Source organism: Parambassis ranga, chromosome 4 (assembly GCF_900634625.1).
Source record: "Parambassis ranga chromosome 4, fParRan2.1, whole genome shotgun sequence".
Classification (NCBI taxonomy): domain Eukaryota; kingdom Metazoa; phylum Chordata; class Actinopteri; family Ambassidae; genus Parambassis; species Parambassis ranga.
The window spans coordinates 8791482-8810294 of record NC_041025.1 but is presented as its reverse complement, the minus strand read 5'-3'; the positions used below and the strand labels follow the sequence as shown (position 1 = coordinate 8810294).

Genomic DNA, 18813 nt, shown 5'->3' with positions numbered 1-18813 from the left:
GTGTTGACAGCTGGATAATTCGTGTGAGATTGATAAGATTACTTCCTTCTGAGTGACGACTTGTAGTGTCCTGAGTCTCCATCCATACTATATAAAAAGAACCCACTTTCCTTCTTTTCCTCATAGGAGTCAGCCTTCCTTCCCAGGGAGCAGTGGTGTCAGCTGGAGATGGAGCAGAGTTCAGGACCCACGCTGCAGTGTGAAGAGACAAGTTGGCCGTACGCAGTAACTCTTGAGCTGGGCATTTACTTGGTGGATATGATGGTTAAAAACCTCAAAATTAACAGCGACACACTGAACCCAGCCCCCGACAGGAAACTCATCCCCATCCTCTACCACATGTACACCTTTCGTAGCCTCCGACAGGTACAGTAGACGGTCATGGAGTTGGTAGTAGTTTTCTCTAAGCTGTTTACTAAAAGCCAGTGCAACTTGTTGGCTACACAGGAGCATTAGTACTGCTCCTGAGGGCCTCTCTGATCAAGATCTTTGAAATTTAAATACGTTTGATAACATGGTAACAGGATTTCTGAGCAATATTCCAGACCATATAATCCCTTCAACTGAGATTTATATGAAAAATGGTCAAGGATTAGAGCTAAAGGGATCTCCTGAAAAAATAACACTGAAAAGATTACAAATAAAGAATGACCCAAAGTGCTCATTATGATGACTTTCCATCAGCCAAATCAAATTATACCCATTATTATGTTTTCATAAATACATGCTATTATTTTTGATCAAAGAGTGTCTGAGGGAATTTCAAGTAGCTCCACAGCTCACCTTTTCATTACTAAGAAAAAAGCCATAAAAGAAGGGAATACCTTAAAACACTCGACCTTCAATTTGAACGAGAAGATTGTTCTAAAGCTTGTTACCTTGAACACTTGAGCGCCTTCTTATCCAGGGTGAAGCTCAAAAGGGTGTGATTTATAAAACCATTTCCCCCCCCCAGTATGAATTGGTAGAGTGAACAGTTGAGTAAGATGAATAGGTTCCCAGCTAATCCCTTTTTAGTGTCCCCTTAATTGGCTCACTGATTTACAGCCAACGGTCCCTGCAGGAGACCGAGGTGACGTTGTCAGGGGCACAGAGAAAGAGACAGAGAGACCACAAGATTTTTGATGCACTTTGTCAGCAGGACACGGTGTAACAGAATTTCATTCTGTGTAATAATCTTTTTTTTTCTTATTCTGCCTTCTTTTCTTTTAGCCTTCTCTCCCACCTCCTTTCCCTCTGTGGAGGTTAGCTCATCAGGGGTGCATCCTAATGATTTTGCAGCGCAGCATGAAAGTCTGACTCATTTGAGCATTGCTGAGGTGTTTCTGTCAGGTTACTGACAACAAATGATGGTCTTTATGTCCAGTCCTACACAATTTAACTGTGTTGACCAGAACACAATTTCTCTTTTAAAACTAAGCCCTGGTCAAGGAAAAAACACCATCGCCACTGTTATGATTTGGCCCCTGTCCAGGGTTCTACATAATTAGATGAAGTTCAGAAACCCGTTCCACTAGATCGCCTGCAGTGTGGAAGCTCCAGTACACTGGCAACATTTCAAGCCAACTTTTAATGAAATGAATAAGACACTATTTTCAAGTCTTGTGGAGTCATAGTGTGCTGCCTTTTGCAAATGTCAATTCTACAGTTCTACAAATGGAGCTATGGCACTAATAGTGTTTATCTAAGGTTCTGTAGGACATGCATTTTGATTGGAAGTTATTTACCTAAGAAGACCTCCAGTCATCAGATCTATATCCACTGCAAAAGTCTGATGTTAAAATTACCCACACTTTGTCGTTACAATCCGAACCTGATTTTTTTTTATTTTTAAGATTAACTCATCTGCTTCTCTTAAAGTCATTGTAGTTACGTTTTGTTCTTGCCCACCAGATTGGCTTTATCAAGCCCCACCCCATCCTGACTCAGATCCTGCAGGCAGCCATGGAGACCAAGCTGACCTTTGACTCCTATGTGATGCCGATGGTGTGTCCTCCTGTACCCTGGACTTCAGCCAAGTTTGGAGCCTACTTACTCACACCGACGAAGCTGATGCGAACTGTGGACGGGGCCACCCAGCATGAGGTGTTGCTGGAGCAATGTCAGAACCTTCAGGCAGTCTTGGACTCACTTAACCTGCTCGGCAACTGTGCCTGGAGAATTAATAAACCTGTGTTAGATACTATTATCTCCATCTTTAATGATCGTGGGAGCGATAAGCTAGACATCCCGCCCCCTCTGTCAGAGGCCCCCAAAATACCCCACTTCAAGTCTCATGATGCCAGTTACACAGCGAGCGAAAAGGCCCGCATGAGAAGAGAGGTGGTTCATGCCAAGAAGAAATGTGGTGAGATGCACAGCTTACGTATGGATGCACTCTATAAACTCTCCATCGCCAACCACATGCGGGATGAGATCTTCTGGTTCCCACACAACATGGACTTCAGGGGACGTACCTACCCTTGTCCTCCATACTTTAATCACCTGGGGAGCGATGTCACACGGGCAATCCTTTTGTTTGCAGAGGGGAAGCCCCTTGGTCCCAAGGGCCTGGACTGGCTAAAGATCCACTTAGTCAACCTGACAGGGTTAAAGAAGAGGAGCTCACTCCAGGGGCGACTGGAGTATGCCAACACTATTATGGAGGACATACTGGACTCTGCAGACAACCCTATGAATGTTAGTCTGTCTTTAGTTGTCTTTGGTCTCACTGTGCTATTAATGAACATCTTAGTTTTACTATTACTACTATTATTATTTTTTCATATGCAGGCGCGCACAGTAAGATTACAATGTAACTGATCAAGAGTATCAAAATATCACAATACAAAGTGAATGTTTTTTTTAGAAGTCTGTATTTTTCTCAAAATAATATGTTTTTTCAATATGTCTTTATCAGGGAAAGAAGTGGTGGATGGATGCGGACGAGCCTTGGCAAGCTCTTGCCTGCTGCATGGAGATAGCAAAAGCTGTGAGGTCGCCTGATCCGACACAGTTCATCTCTCATTTTCCTGTTCACCAGGTACCATAAAACACTTAAATTATGATTTATCTTAGGTGCATAGCAGTTTCCAACCACCACTTGTGGCAAATTCATTATTGTTAACTCGGGTGAAACTAAGATGAAAAATCTAAGCGATTAAGAGCAGATTGTCTTTAGGAATTTACTCATCTAACACCATAGGCCTCTATGTTAGCTTGGGTTTATAGCCCACTAAAAATAAGGTGTGCCATTCAGTTATGTTTTATAGTCCCATTTTAGAGGGCAAATCAAAGTTAACAAGCCAAGACCTTCCCAGCCATCTGGGACCATTTTATGTTATCTGCTATAAACTTGCAGCGCTTATCTTACAGACCAGGCGACATCTTGACATATCCTGATCTGAGATCTAACATTCAAGTCCCTGCCTGTCTTACTCAAGCCAAAGCAGCAGAAAAAAATCATATAAATTAGTGTCATTGTTGGAGACATACAAAAGTATATATTTTAGCCATGCAGCCTTTTTTTCCGTGATTTCCACCTTTAAAACATATGCTTATATTGTTTTGGTGAGCAACATCAAATTATCATCAGTAATTTCTCATACTAATTATAGAGGATAGGCAAATCACACCCATAAAAAAAGCAAGTAATCTAAATGACATGATTTTCATGCCGTAAGCAGGAAAAGACAAAATGGAAAATATTAGTCAAATTTTTGTGGCATAAGAATGTGGGAGTTATGTGTTTTAATGACTCTTAGACAGGCAGTGCAAGAAATGCTACCGAAAGTGTTTAGCATCTCTTCTAGCAGATGTTTTTAAACAGCTCCAAGCATTTAACATTTTTATTTTTATTTTCCAGCAGCACTTTGGTTGACGCCTGTTCTTTTTAACTGTGCTTGTGAATAAATCAACTTGACTTAGTGCAGCAGTTGATCCACAGCTGAACTGCTCAGGGACTGTAGAAAACAAAAATTAGCCTTTTGGCACATTTACATCAAATTGATAAAGATTAATGTGTACAGTCCCTCATGAATTACAAAACCAAATGACATGAATAATGAATCGAAATAAACAAAGGGAGTCAATTTGTGTGTAAGGCTTACTGTTGCAGTTATAGAGGTTAACTTAGGCCTAATAATTTTTTGCAAAGCACACACATAATAGTGATACCATACCATAATGGTCACAAAGCCACACTGAATAAAAATGTGACTAGATTTTCTACAATAGAAACAATAGAACATGGGCAACAGTCCTTTAAACTGCCCATTTTTGTATAGATAAAAAAAGTAAAATATCTACCTTTGATTCAATGTGAGTGGCAAATAATTTATAACGAATCAATCTGTTTTATTATTATTTCAGCAAACTCATGAATGCTTTGATAGTTTAGTGTTCACCGTGGATGTGGGTTGTGAAATATGTATAGTGTTGTTATTTCAACTGAGGCCAATAGCCTCAACCAGATTTCTCTGTTGTGATTCCTTTCCCTCCTTCCTTCATCTTCTTACTACTTGTTAAAATCATCTATTGTTTGGTAGAAGGGCCTACCCTCAGCCCCTCTCTCTCTGCTGACCTCTTCCAATCTGTGCTGCTCTCTGTATTTTTTTTCTCTGCATTGCTTTAATCATTTCTCTCCACCAGGACGGCTCCTGTAATGGTCTCCAGCACTACGCTGCTCTGGGCAGAGATGTTATTGGTGCCACATCAGTCAACCTTATGCCCTGCGATGCACCCCAGGATGTGTACAGCGGAGTAGCGCAGCAGGTCAGCACTAGTGGGCTGCCCTTTTTTTATTGTTTGTTCCCTTCTTTAAACTGCAAGAACTTGCAGTTACACAAGCGAACTGTGATAGATTTAATATGCAAAGTATAGTATAGTAAGTGACAGGCTGAGCACTGTGAATATTTTTCGAGTTTCTCAGTTTTGGTCTTGCATTTAAAAGTGCTTAGTTGTTGTTGTTTGCATCAAAGTGCAGAAAACTGAGACTGACTCACATCCAAAGGTTAAGTGTGCATACAGTGTTATCAAAAGTTTCAGCTTTCAGTCCATTTTTTTAGGGGAAAAGACCTCATCCTAATTGTTATGTACTGAAATTTCAGTGCAAGAGGAATCAGATTGGGAAACATGGGGAACAGGCAAACTATTTGAGTGTGATAATTAAAAAACTTTAGGCTGTCGGATACACATACAGTGAAACATTGCTTTTTGTTTTAACCTTTGTACATCTTCACGTGTTTCAGGTGGAGGAGTTCCGTGCACGGGATGCAGAGAACGGCTTGAAGGTCGCTCAGGCGCTGGAGGGCTTCATCAGCAGGAAGGTGGTCAAACAGACGGTGATGACTGTGGTGTATGGGGTGACGCGTTATGGAGGACGCCTCCAGATAGAGAAAAGACTGAAAGAGATTGATGAGTTCCCTAAGGTACTGTATTGGTGAAAGTGTATTGGTGTGTGTGGGGGATCCCTCACACATCGCTCTGTTATTTTTAGCATGATATCTGCTCCATAAGACTAAGTGGCCCCTTTGCACAGGATCTCCTCTATATGGGGCTTCTTGAATGTCTTTTTTTCTCAGGCCATACATTATCTGTTCTTGTCGTCTTGTAATAAATTAGAAGCTTTTCCCTTCCTGTGTAATATTGTCTTCTGCATGAGTGTGAAGGCATTCATCACACAGATGATTGTGACCTCATACAATCTATGCACATTTAATTGTTCGGCTAAAGGGGATTCAGTAACTTTGACCTTAACATGCAGAGCCATGCTACACTGTGCCTACAGTAAGTGAGCTGCACAGAACAGATGCTTTTAATGTTTATTTTAGTCAAAATTATTCATTGCAGTGAAATAAAATATCTCTTGGTTGTTTCAGGGAGGCCAAGAGTGTAATCCAACAATAGATAGATTTGATATCTTGTACACAGCCACTATGAATTTATTTTTAGTTCAAATCCATTGCACTTTGATGTACATAAATGGCTCTTTGATGGACACACCCATTCTGTTGACTGACACCATGGCAGGAGAATGGAAACATTTAATCTTCTCTTACAGCACTGTAGTGCTTTTTATCTGTCCCGTTGCTATAAAGTTCCCCACAATGGTTTGAGTTAATCTCATTTTCTGTATAGATGTGATCAGCATGATCCTACTGTCAGTGTATCTACCATCTCACAGCCAGAGGATTGTGCTAAATGACTTCTGCATAATGTCCCTAATTGTTTAAACAGGGAATTAGTAGGAAGTATAATTGTGACTGATTACAGAGGGGAATGGATGGGGAGGATCAGGCAGTGCCTACTGAGCAGGAGATCATATCATTGTAACGATACAAGAAATATACCAGTCTCAGTTCTGAAATTTATATCACATTATACATTTAATCCACAATGATAATCCCAACATTTTAATTTAATTCTCATTAAGAAATCAAAGCAAATCAGTATGAATAAATACAAAAACATTATTATGTGTTGTGTTTCCAGGAACATATATGGGATGCATCCCATTACCTGGTGCGTCAGGTGTTCAGTGGCTTAAAGGAGATGTTTACAGGGACCAGAGAAATCCAGGTGAGATGATCACACATGTATAAAGACATCGATGCCATCAACAAATTATCACCATAACGAAACTATTCCTCTTTGAGAGCAATTTTAACAACCTTCAATTTTGAAATTAAAGTATGTAATTTGGCACTAAGGGAAAAATTTAACCTCTAGAGTTTTTAATGGTGCTTGTCACATTACCCACATACAATCAATCAATCAGATCCAATGTTTAAAGAAGTTTATATTTAAAATAAATTCTTAAAAAGCAACTTCACAACCACTGTTTTTCTTGTTTCTCTAAATTAAAGTTCAATCGCATTATGTCCAAAGAAATCTTGAGGAAATCATCGACCTATAAAGCAATTTCTGAATGAACTAGTGGCATATGTAGGATGTGAATTTGCTGTTATTAATGACTAGTTTGCTTTACTGTTACCCTGGCAACTGCACCTATTAATCACTTGAAGTGCATTTTTAGATTCAGGATGGGCACCTGGCCGGTGTACATTATCTCCACAGGCAGAGAGGGCTCTATTGAGCTAATAGAACCGCCACCCACTGCTGCTGTGTGTTTGTGCATGTGTCTTTGGGGAATGTGCAGGGACGGCCCAGCCTAAGATGAAAAATCCTCTTCCCTTCATACCTTTGAGCCAACCTGATGCTTTAGTGTATGTGTGTGTGTGCATGCACCAGCTAGTTTTATATAGGTCACGTCCTCTCAGAATACACAGTGAAGAGTTGAAGGAGTAGTGAGTGAGAGGTTGCTGATTAGTCCTTGGTGCTGTGATCTCTGAACTCTCCTAGGTTCTTTGTCCCATTTACTGTCATTCCCTTTAAACCAATCCAATCATTGCTTTCACTCTGTGTCTGCTTCTGTCAGTCTGATCAGTCAGTCTTGTCAGCAATCTAGGTAGTTAATCTCTTACTGTTACCATTGCTTTCATGCTATCTTTATTTCATTGTGTTTGGAAATGCAGGGACAGAGGTGATGATGAATGTAGCCGCTTTGGGTCTGACTGCATGCTTCTCCCTGTTGCTAGGACATATTTATCTTTCCTACAGCTCCTTGTGTAGTGTGTGTGTGTGTGTGTGTGAGGAGGCACTTGTGGGACATTAATAGGGCTTCCGTTTTTGGAGACACACTGTGCCAGACGCTTATGCAAACAGCACTGTTGCAATTTTCAGAGTAAGCAACAAATCACCTGTTCCACAGTCTGCAACAATTGTTGTCACCACCTTGAAGCAGAGCAGCAGAAGTTTGACTGTCTAGATCATATGTTGATATAGTGGGTGGTGAAAATTCCCATTTTTTTTGTTTGTTGTTCCAAATGCACCACAGTGCCTTCACATGATAAGCAGAACATGAAAACTTCATCAGCCAGCTGTCCAATCCACTGATTTGCAGTTGATTGCACGCTTGTCCACATACAAGCAAGGACACAAACATGTGTACACAACAAATAGCCACATACACTTCTGAGTGTGTTTCAACGCTGTGTTTCCTGAGTGTGCTCATCAGTGCGTGACCTCACTTTACTTTTGCTGGCATCCATCTGTTGCAGGATTGGCTGACAGAGAGTGCCAGGCTCATCTCCAAGTCTGGCCACACAGTAGAGTGGGTGACACCCCTGGGTTTACCCATCATTCAGCCCTACCATCGCACACGCAACCAAGTGGTAAGTGTCACCCAGAGACACATGCCAACGTTCTTTATTACTTAAACAGTGGTCTTTTCAAGTATTGGTGCCACTTCTTGAGCCTCATCAACACGATTTGTACTGGCATTACTGCCATTGATGCCAGGTCTTACCTGAGTGTATGTAACTAATGCCTTTTTAGTCCTATTGTTACCACACCTATGACGGCTCAGATCTACACCCTCCACCTTTCATATCTTTGCCTGTTTGTTTTGTCACCTGACCTTGCCATAGCACACACTTTATACACTTTTTGACTTCCTTTTAGCAAGCCTCTGTCTGCTGGCCATGTGCTGTTAAACAGTTAGATTTGACACATCATTGTCTTTTTTTTGCTCTGACTAATATTTCCATGAGGCAGTAAGATGCTTCGGATCATCACTTTCACTATAATCATCATTCCTCATTGTAATTTCCACATATTATATTTCATTGAACTTTGATGGAATTTCTAATGAACCCGATAATAAATCAGGGCAGCGGTTAATCATGGGCTGAAGCAGGCTGGTGCACATATATGACCTGGAGGAATATTTTTCACACAGCTACAGATACACATTTTTGTCATTGAGGTTCCATTTCATGCATCAAGTTTGAAATTAAAAATGGAAAAAAAACATTAGTTACATCTTAAATTGGGTTTAATTTTATGTATTGTATTAGAAAAAGCCATGAGTCAGATAAACCAGAGAGAGCTTGCTGTTGTCTCACAAATTTAAACTTTACTCCGTGTGGTTTGTTGATGATCAATAAGCCTTTTCTTATTTTAATGATAATATTAGTGTCCATACAGCAAAATACATCTGTGATTTAGCCAGTATATATGCTGTCTTTATCTCAGATTGTAACATGACTTGAAGGAATGATGAGTCAGGGGCGGTTTCTGACAAACAAAACGGACAATTTAAAGTGATTTTGTCATTCATGGTTCAAACTTTCCCCTAATCTGCACTATATGTATACTGTTTTATTTTTCTTTCCTTTTTTATCCATTCTCTCAGTCTCTTTTTTATGCTCCACAAGTAAACCAACTCCCTAAAATAATTAGTGTCTGTCATTTCCTATGCAGGACACACAAACTATCATGGAGCTTTAAGCAGTGGTTGCTTTGTAGACGATATATCCCGGCAGGGCTTTCCGAGTCTGATGGTGTATTGTGATTGCTGTGAGTGGGCCATGTTAAATGGAGCTCAGTAGAGTTGTCCATCACTATGTAGACCCAGACAGTAACAGAGATAACGTGCCAACACGTCAGCAGATAATTCTGTCTTTATGTGTGCATATGATTAAAGTGTGTTAGATTATATAAGGTCTCTTATATCCGTAAGTACATTGATGCAGGGAGACACAGACCTGAGCACAATCAGAAAGCTCGCTCCTGGGCTGGCTCAGCATGCTGCCAGCTCTTTCAGTATGACATCAAGCTTATGGTTGGTTTAGAGAGGGACTGACACAAGCAGGTGCAGGCGGGGGTGACAGATGGTAGGTCCCCTAAGGATGCATCTTCCTCTCTCTCTCTGTTGATGCAGTAGGGTGCTTTACCTGATTTCATCTGCTACTTTTAATATCTTTTAATGATTAGCTGTGCCTTTTTCAAGACCTAAATATAAAAAAATGAATGTACAAAGAGATAACTTTGTGACTGAATGAGGTTTTGGCTTATGTTTCGCAGATATCTTTCTTCATCCCCTGCAATAATTCTATAATCCAGTTGCATCACTGGGCAGCAAGAATGGAACTAACTTGCAGAAAGGTCACCTTTTCCCTGCGTAGCTGGATTAAATTCAATCTCCCAGTCTCCTCTTTGCCTCTTAAATCCAAGGCCACTGTGTTTCTGAGGGTCGTTAGTAATTAGACTCCAGATAGAATAGAAAGATGAAGTGTGATGCACTGTAAGAAAACCTATTAGTGCAGGGGAACTACCTACAGTGCATGTGTGTGCCTCGTTTTAGTGTTTTTTTGGTCGTGTTGAGTGCAGATACAAATGCTGAAATGTGTATTCAAGGATTTTCCATGGCTGATGGGAGATGAGGAAATGAGAGTAAGATGGAGTAGCTGAAAGTAGTGTGAACATACATCAGGGAGGCTGCCTAACAGGATTGGGAGATACTAATCGGATCAGAGGTCACTCTGGCTCAGATTCCCTGTTTGTTTTATATTCCCTCCATCGGGCACGGCTACAGTGAAATCTCACTCTCGGAGGATGGTGACACATAGGAATCATCAGCTGGATTTGTGAGATTATAGCACGACTAACAGCTTGTGATCTAATGTCCTTTGTGCAGAAAGAATCATTGGTATTGGTGGTAATTATAGAATTCCTGAGACTGTTGTGCACTAGTGTATAAATTCTTACAGTAAAAAAAGTATACACATACAGTAGTTGCTTGTGGCCTAGAGCAATACCAAAATAGTGCACTGTTAATAAATAATTAGTTCTAATGTGTTACAGGCCCCAGGATTATTACATTTAAATAAAAGTTTTAACAAATCCTCCTCCCAATCACGGGTGGATTATGAGACATGGGCCCCCAGGCATAGACATGCAAAAGGTCCTGCTCCCCCATACAAGACACATGCCCATTGGGGTCATTTAGCATTTCCTTCCTGTCATTGTTTAGCTTTCTGTAAGACCCTGTGCTACGACTGATACTAGGGAGGAGTATTGTAAACAGTGGAGGGAGCACGCTTTACTGGTTGAGACTTTGTGAGCCCCGAGCATCTTTTTTTCTGAACATCAGCTGAACATTACATCAGTTGAGCTCCTTCCTTTCTTGTTATGCATCACTCATGTTAGACTTCTGTTGCTATCTTCACTTCTTTGGTCCGCTCTCAGTAAACTGATGATATGCTCTGTCTGTCTGCTGTCCTTTCCTTTGTATAGAAGCTGATCATGTAGAGTTGAGTGAAAACTCAAGAACTACATACATCTAAATGTCGATGCGATGCCCTCCATGCTTCTTTTTGCTGTGGAACAGAGGAGAGCATTTCCCAGGGGTAGCATGATGTTTCGTTGATCTTGCAGAATCTTTTGGCATTTTGGGATAAAATAATGAATGCAGTTTGAGATTCAAGGACAACCCCCGAGAGGTAGAAATAGAAAGTTTGGTAGAAAGAAAGTCTGGAAAAGGTCAGTGGAAGTGTGGCGAGACTCAGGGGTGTGTGTGAGACTGTGAGTCTGCAGCTGTCTCCATCTGTCTTCAGGGGCAGAACAGAGCCCAGGTGACCCAGAACGGCAGAGAGTCAGGTGTAACGCTGAACTATTTCCTCCCAAATAGATGAGGTGTGTGTTATATTAACCACCATGTGATGGATGGGGATTCCCCTTATGTGGTTACTGATGGCTGCTGTATCAATGGCCATCTGCACTGCAACTCTGGAGTGATTTAGACTTGAAGAATCTTTTCCCCACAGACACACTGCATTCCTTGCCAAGGTCTCATTCATCACAGCCTCGGGGCTTCAGTCAGGTCCTATACACAGATGATATACAGTACATTTAATGAACAGTGTTATAGTGTGTGATAGTGACCTCATTTACAGCATGGCTATCCATAACTCACATCTGTGGAAGCCTCTATTTCCTTTACTTCACAGCTTTTCCTTTCACCTTTCAAACATGTCCGTTAGGAGAGTGGATGTTAAAAGGGGAAGGGCAGATCTCCACTACCTCCTCCTCCCTGAATATTGATGGATGGGATGGCAGCCATGACTTTTTCTCCAGTGGCAGCTGGTGTCAGAGTGTAACCTGGTTTCAAATATTTCAGCATTTACTAGAAAGACTTTCATGAGATGTTGTTTTTTTTTTAAAATCAATGAATTGTTTTTTTTGGGAATGCAAGAGTCGCCCTTAAATGTCCCACCTACTCTGGTAGACTGTCATGGGACCTTATTTTGGAAACAAGTATGTATGAAATGTATATATTTACAACAGGTTTTTTTGTAAAATTGACAAGCATTGTACAATTTAAACAAAATCTAAAGATTAATCTCAGCTCTAATCTATAATAGTTAATAGTTTTAAAATAAATAGTTTTTTATGGCTTTCCAATGAAGGGATTAGTTATTACAACATCCATACTGATCCTTCAGTTTCAGTCAAGACTCATCTGGATGTAATATCTTAAAGGAAGAGTTCAGTAACTCTCAGTGAGACAATTTCCTGAAGTCTGAGGTTTTTAATATAAAGAGAGGCTTTGGTGTCTTTTTGTTGATGCTGACTTTATAAAAAATAATAAATTAACGTGTGCAAACATCTCCCTGTTAAGACCCACAAGATGTTTCACACCACCTTAAACCTTTACAGGACCCGGTATGACTTAACACATGAAACGCTCCTGCTTTCCAGGAGATCATTATAGACTTTGAAAGAAGCTGAATGGGGGATAGTAAGAGGTGTAGAGGTATGTGCACTTCAAAGGTCTTCCATGTCCTCTGTGCTCATGTGTCAAAGAAGCAAGTAGGTTGTGCATTATCACCAAACTCATGGTTATCTAAGGATGTCAGAATGGCAGTGGTCATGCTGTGGTCTCCTACACTCCTGTTCAGAGAGTTTGTATTTGTATCCATTGTTTTTTTGACGTTTCTGATGCCATTTAATATATTTAAGTGAAAAAGACAAGAAACATAAATAACAGTCCTCATGTGAGCCTTTTTATTAATGGGAACATACACACATCATTCACTGTTGTGGCTTAACCCTGTTCTGAAGTTTGATAATGATATGCATTGATGATAAAAGCATTTTGCACAGTACAGATAAATGTAAGTGTTTTCAGCACTCTGAATATAATTGAATTAAAATGTTTCAGATATTTCTGCGTCAAAGCTCCATCACATCAGTGAAAGAAGGCAGAGAGGCACTTGGATACATTAGTGTAGACTCAGTGCAATGTAAACACCATATAATGGGATGTGCTCAAATTGATGAGAAGTACGCTGTCTGTTGCCAGTCTTATCTCTTTAATGATAGTAGCCTGTCGTTTCCACCAAGGCACGGTTCCAAGGGTTAGGCAAAGACTGCCCTGTCACACATGCTTGGCACAGCTGGCTGGATGGACCCTTGAGGAACTGGAGATTAGAGCACTAAGTCTTCTCTCCACTAGAAACAACTGTCAGTAAAATGCTTGGCTGCTGGGCTGAGAAAGTCTGGTTAAAAAAAAAAAGAAAAAGATAAAAGACTTAAGAAAACAGCAGGAATTAAAAGGCTGTATTTGGCTGATGCCTTCTCAGTGTGCATACATCTTTCCAATTAATCGGTTGGTTATTAGTGTTAAGGGGATAATAGTGCCATTTCAGTGCTTCAGTGCACAAAGGAACACTACCGGAGGTCCTTTACCCTCTAATTCTAGATTATTTGTTACTTGTTCTTCATAAAGGGGTTGAGTGAATGGGTGGCTGTCTCACACGCACTTCCGACACATCTTTTGGAGCATTCAACTTCATTCATTTATTTGCCAAAACTGTTTGCCACTGCGTCCCCTCCACCCTCTATCTTTACTCCCAGCATTTCCATTTACAAAAACGGTGCTGTCCTCATGACATCACACCTAATATACCATAAACCCACAGCTAAGCAGTCACTTGGATTCTTTATGTGCAGCACAAAGTACAGTATACTCAAAATAACAATGGCAGAATATTTACTGTAACATACTATACAGTGCCTGCCTATAAAAATCTGTCAAAATGGCTACAACTTGTATCTGTTTCTAGTTTTATGCTACTCTAGGAGCACACTGTGCATCATCTCTGTGTTCTGCTGCTGCTTAATTTCCATCCGGGGATCAAAGTCTTATTTTATATTCTTCTTTCTGTAATTCTTCAGTAATACTTCATCATTGCTTTATTTCACAGCTCATACATTGTAAGACTCACATTGCCTAAAAGAAATGTACATATAGAAGTTGTGAAATAATCCAGCATGAGCCACCTCAAACTTCTGCATATTCTCAGACCAACATTACATTCCACTTTGAGAAAAGATAAACACAACATTTTTACTGCACTGCTTTTAAAGTTGTGGAGCTACTCTAGTTTTTTCAGTCATGTAAGAAGAAGCTGCTGAGATGCTACAGATAAACTGTTTAGTACATAGCTAGAAAAGTTAGAGGTCATGGTCTCCGTGTCTTTTTCATTGGTGTGATTGCAATCAGTATCTCAGGGATTTTTTGCTTGACTTGCTGCATAGTGTCCACCTGGACGTGGGGATGAATTAATCAGAATTTGCTGGTCAATGGCTATTGTGATGAAGCAGGACATTTTTGAGTACATTTTTGTCTATTACACAAAATTCTAACAAATTATTATACAAATATTTAATATGATACTATGATGAAGTGCCAACATTTTATTTTTAAAAGGTCGACTCTCTCGTGACATCATAAGGTTCTGCTTTACTAAACATTATTTGAAGTCTGTTATACCTACACATGTAAGAACGTTATGTGTGTGTGTGTGTCAGGTGAGAACAGGTAAGGTAGATGAAACAGTATCTTTGCTTCCTCCATGCTACATAATTCCTCCTGAGAGATCACCTGAGTGGGAGCATTCTACACTGTAACCTGGTGACATCAGTTGAACAGGAAGAGAAGAGGAAGAGAGAAAACTGTCAGGGCTTTATCAGGCAGGGGTTTGTTTACACTTACTTGCGCTGGATGAGGTCAGCATGAGACACTCACTGGTTCCCAGGCAACAGTCCTCACTTCATGGAACCTGCACAGAGACCAATAAAGTGATCAAGGTGTGTTGCTGGTAACACAGCTACTGTGAAGTGCTCACACACACTTAAGTCAAACCACAAAGCTTCTATTACACGGTGTGTTTTTCCAATACACTTTAATGCATCTGATGAGCCCAGCGACAACCTCCGGGCTTATGCCAAAGTGGTAAAAATGAGAGTTCACCCTGCTGCCTCTAGGGAATGGCTACAAAAGCAAGTCAATCCCCACAGAATCCCATGTTAAAATGGGCATCTTTAGAGCAGATATAAACATGTTTACAACCTGGTGCAAAGCAAACAAAACAGTTTTGTCTCTTTTGCTTCACTTTGCCTGTGTATTGTGGCAACATGGCGACAATTACAGCCTCCCACAGAGACTCAAAACAATGACACTGCATCCATACTTATATAGAGTCTATAAATTACCACTTTGTCACCCAAACACTGCACATTTTACACTGTTATTCAGCTAAGATCCCCAGGACAATTTAAACATTGTTAATACAATATATAGGTTAAAGTAGGTTAAAGAGTAAATATGTATGCTAAAGACTTTGTCAGACGTATAGTCAAGGATTCGCTAAAGTTATTTAATGCCTGACAGTCAAAGGTGGTGTGTGGTTATTACCCCCTCTCATGTTTATTTTTTCCTCTCAGCTGAAGAGCACCTTGCAACAACTAAACCTGGAGATCACCCATGACGTCAAAGAGTAAGTCTTCCTACAGCTATCATCTGGTTTTCCAGTCTCCTACTAACACTGTTCACAGCAGACGCAGCGTTACTACGGTACTTTCCTCTCTCGTGGCGATCATTGACATTTTCAGCTGAAATGTCACCAGTTAGTCTGATATTAGTGACCTTGAACAGACCATTGGCAGTGAAATAAATCATATACACTGCAGGTCATATTTTAGTGGACTTTGACTTTTTTCAGTTTGTAGCTACATGTTTTCAGAGCACTTGACAGGTCTCTGTTTAGCTTTTAAGGGTGAATGAATGTAGAAACTACGGCTCTCTTAAGGCAATTAGCTCACATTTTCAGGCACTTCATCTGCACAAAAGCACTGTCTGCAGTGGATATTTTCACTAATTGCCTACTCAAACTCTGCATTTGTCATAAAGTATGCACTGCCATCAGCAGTTATATGGAAACTACTTTGAAAGCAGTTTTACTTTACTCACAAAATATGTTTAGTTTAAAAAATGTATGACACAACTTGCAGTACAATTTCTCTTATTTGGTTAGATCAGGACCTTCAGATCAATAGTTAAAAACATGAATTTCATTATCTCCCTGCATATCAAACCCCTGTGGCAGTGCTAAAAATACTTGTTTCATTCCAGTGCAGTTCTGGTTGACAAACACACTGAAAGGCTAAAGTCTGTTGTGTAAATGAGGTTGAACATGTGAATGAACTCTCTGCATTCCATGTTGAGTTATAATATTGCATGGATTGGAACACAGAAATATACAAGAGAGGACTGGAAAAGATAGAGAGAGCAGAGAACAAAAAGAGAGACAGAATGACTGAGTGCGAGCATTAGAGACAAAAAGACTGACAGCCGTCCTCCTCCATCTGCCATCAGCCAGCCAAAGAGCGAGGGATGGATGAAGTCAGAGTTTAGACGGAGGACAGAGCCTCAAACTTGAGATTTGCTGTCAGCGAAACCATCATTGGCTGACATCCTGAGCGAAGCTTGATGCGATCACCATGATTTTCCTCTGGCTTTTCCTTCCACAGACACACACAAACAGGAGCACACACACAATTGCTGTAATTAAAGTTTGCAAATAGAGGCGCAGTTAAGACTGACAGCCTTCAAGACCTCATCAAGGCATATTGTAGACTGAGCCCTGCACCAACTTTTAGCATTTCCGCTGGCATACAGTGAACCATGCCTGTTTGTCCTATAGGGAGACTAGTTTCACTTCAGAGAGTTGTGGTTGCAAACCCTCGGAGTACTGACTGTGTTCCTTTTTGGTCTGTCAGGCCTTTGGGAATTAAAGGTGAGATGTTTGTTTTGTGTCTGTGTGTAGGTGTGAGACAAAGGAAAAGGAGAAAAACATTCTTCTTCTATGTGCCAATAGTGCCTTGCAAGTGAATTTCCCGAAATCTTGTTTGATGCTCAGCTTAAGCCCAGAACAGCATCGTAACAGTTCCAAGCCAAAAATAAAACAGAAGGAAAACCAGGAGTGACAGACAGGAATAGTGCGTGTCTGTGTGTGTGTTTATCCTTTAGCTTTGGGTTTGGCTCCCTAGCTGCTCTTTGTGCATTCCTATTAGAAGAACGTTCTGGTCTGAGGCAGCCCAGAGGATTTGAATGGCACAGGCTCAGCATATTGGGAACGGGGGAATATGGATTGGCAGGATGCTTTTTCCATCATCCCCACTAGCATCACATTTACATTTATCACCTTTATATTGTTACTATTGCATTTAGTATATATATTGCTGTGCATATATATATGTGCGCTCTCATTCTCGTTTACAGAGCCTAGAATCTTTTTGATTGATTTTGGATTGGGTGAGAGATTTTCAATCAAATTTTGATTTTGATAAATCAATACATTTTCGTACGAGTGGGTGCTGTGCTGCTTCCTTAATTTGTTTGTAGTAGTTTATGAGTCCCTCTAAATCAAACGATAAGGACAAGTGTCATTATAGTGTCATTGTCCAACTGCTGTCAAGTGTTGCTCGCAGCCGCAGAGACTGACGATGGAAATGCGTTGGAAAAGAGATGAGAATTGTTCTTTGTCTGTATACTTCCAACAATGCCTGGAGCATACCGTGGCTTTTGTGCAGTTGTTGCTGCCTTTCATGAGGTACAAAAACTTGTTTTCTGTCTCATCTCAGGAGGCCAGACACAGTGAAACAGAAGAATGCTTTCCCACCTAACTTCATCCACTCTCTGGACTCCACACACATGATGCTGACTGCCCTCCACTGCTACTGGTAACATGCACTGACATCATGATTATCATCTGAAAGAAAACAGATTCCAGAAGATCCATCTCCTCTCAGCTTTGCTTCTGATATTGACCTCAAATGACTTTGAGAAAAGTACATTTTAAATGCCATCATCACCTCAGAATAACAGTGTTATAATCCCTGATGGAACTCACACTGGTTTTTGCACCTTTCATCATAGCATTCATACTTCTAATGACATTGCCTGCCCCCCCTCTCTCTCTCTCCTGTGGTGTAATGTCCTCTCTTAGTGCTGGTCTGACATTTGTCTCGGTACATGACTGTTTCTGGACACACGCCCTTACTGTGGACACCATGAACAAGGTACTCCATTGTTATAGTCTCCCACACTATTCCTCATCCTTATCATCCCTTCTCAGCTGTGTTATTCTGTCTGATCATGTATGGTCTGGATTTTGTGTTCTCCTCTTTTTTTTGCTGCTTAATACGCTTAATGTTCCCCCTCTCTCAGGATATGATATGAATCTTTCTTTGTTTGCTGCACCAGAGGCTGGACCGTGTGTTTTTGAAAAGACTGAGAACATTTTTTGCACTTTCACAGCAAATGCAGAGGGGGAAATATTTTGTGTTGCATCTATGACTGGTGCTCTGTTGAGATAGTAGCCTGCTTACTGATAACATTAAAACAAACCTCATATTGTCTCTACAGGCTGCTGTCTGCAGGTAGCACAGCCAGACAGACACTACTGAGCTGAATAAATGACTGCCTGCCACCCGCCTGCTGAAACCAGCTTGTCAGGCTCAGACTGAGACACAGCGTAGAATAAAATGGATCAAATTACCGTAAAGCCCCAATTTTCTGTAGATGTAGCTTCAGAGGCACAGTCAGAGTTTTATGTCTTCACACAATCTCAGAGGAGTTGCAAG

General features: G+C 40.6%; 1 protein-coding gene across 1 annotated transcript in view; it reads left to right on the top strand.

The window, feature by feature from the left end:
- The window catches only part of polrmt (polymerase (RNA) mitochondrial (DNA directed)), a 33912-nt gene that overhangs the window by 10056 nt on the left and 5043 nt on the right, over window positions 1-18813 (top strand). Inside the window, exons 9-18 of the mRNA XM_028404450.1 lie at window positions 127-366; window positions 1894-2679; window positions 2900-3022; window positions 4630-4752; window positions 5229-5408; window positions 6472-6558; window positions 8100-8213; window positions 15613-15665; window positions 17812-17910; window positions 18177-18249. Of these exons, the coding sequence (XP_028260251.1) occupies window positions 127-366; window positions 1894-2679; window positions 2900-3022; window positions 4630-4752; window positions 5229-5408; window positions 6472-6558; window positions 8100-8213; window positions 15613-15665; window positions 17812-17910; window positions 18177-18249 (1878 nt within the window). The remainder of the gene's footprint in view (window positions 1-126; window positions 367-1893; window positions 2680-2899; window positions 3023-4629; window positions 4753-5228; window positions 5409-6471; window positions 6559-8099; window positions 8214-15612; window positions 15666-17811; window positions 17911-18176; window positions 18250-18813) is intronic.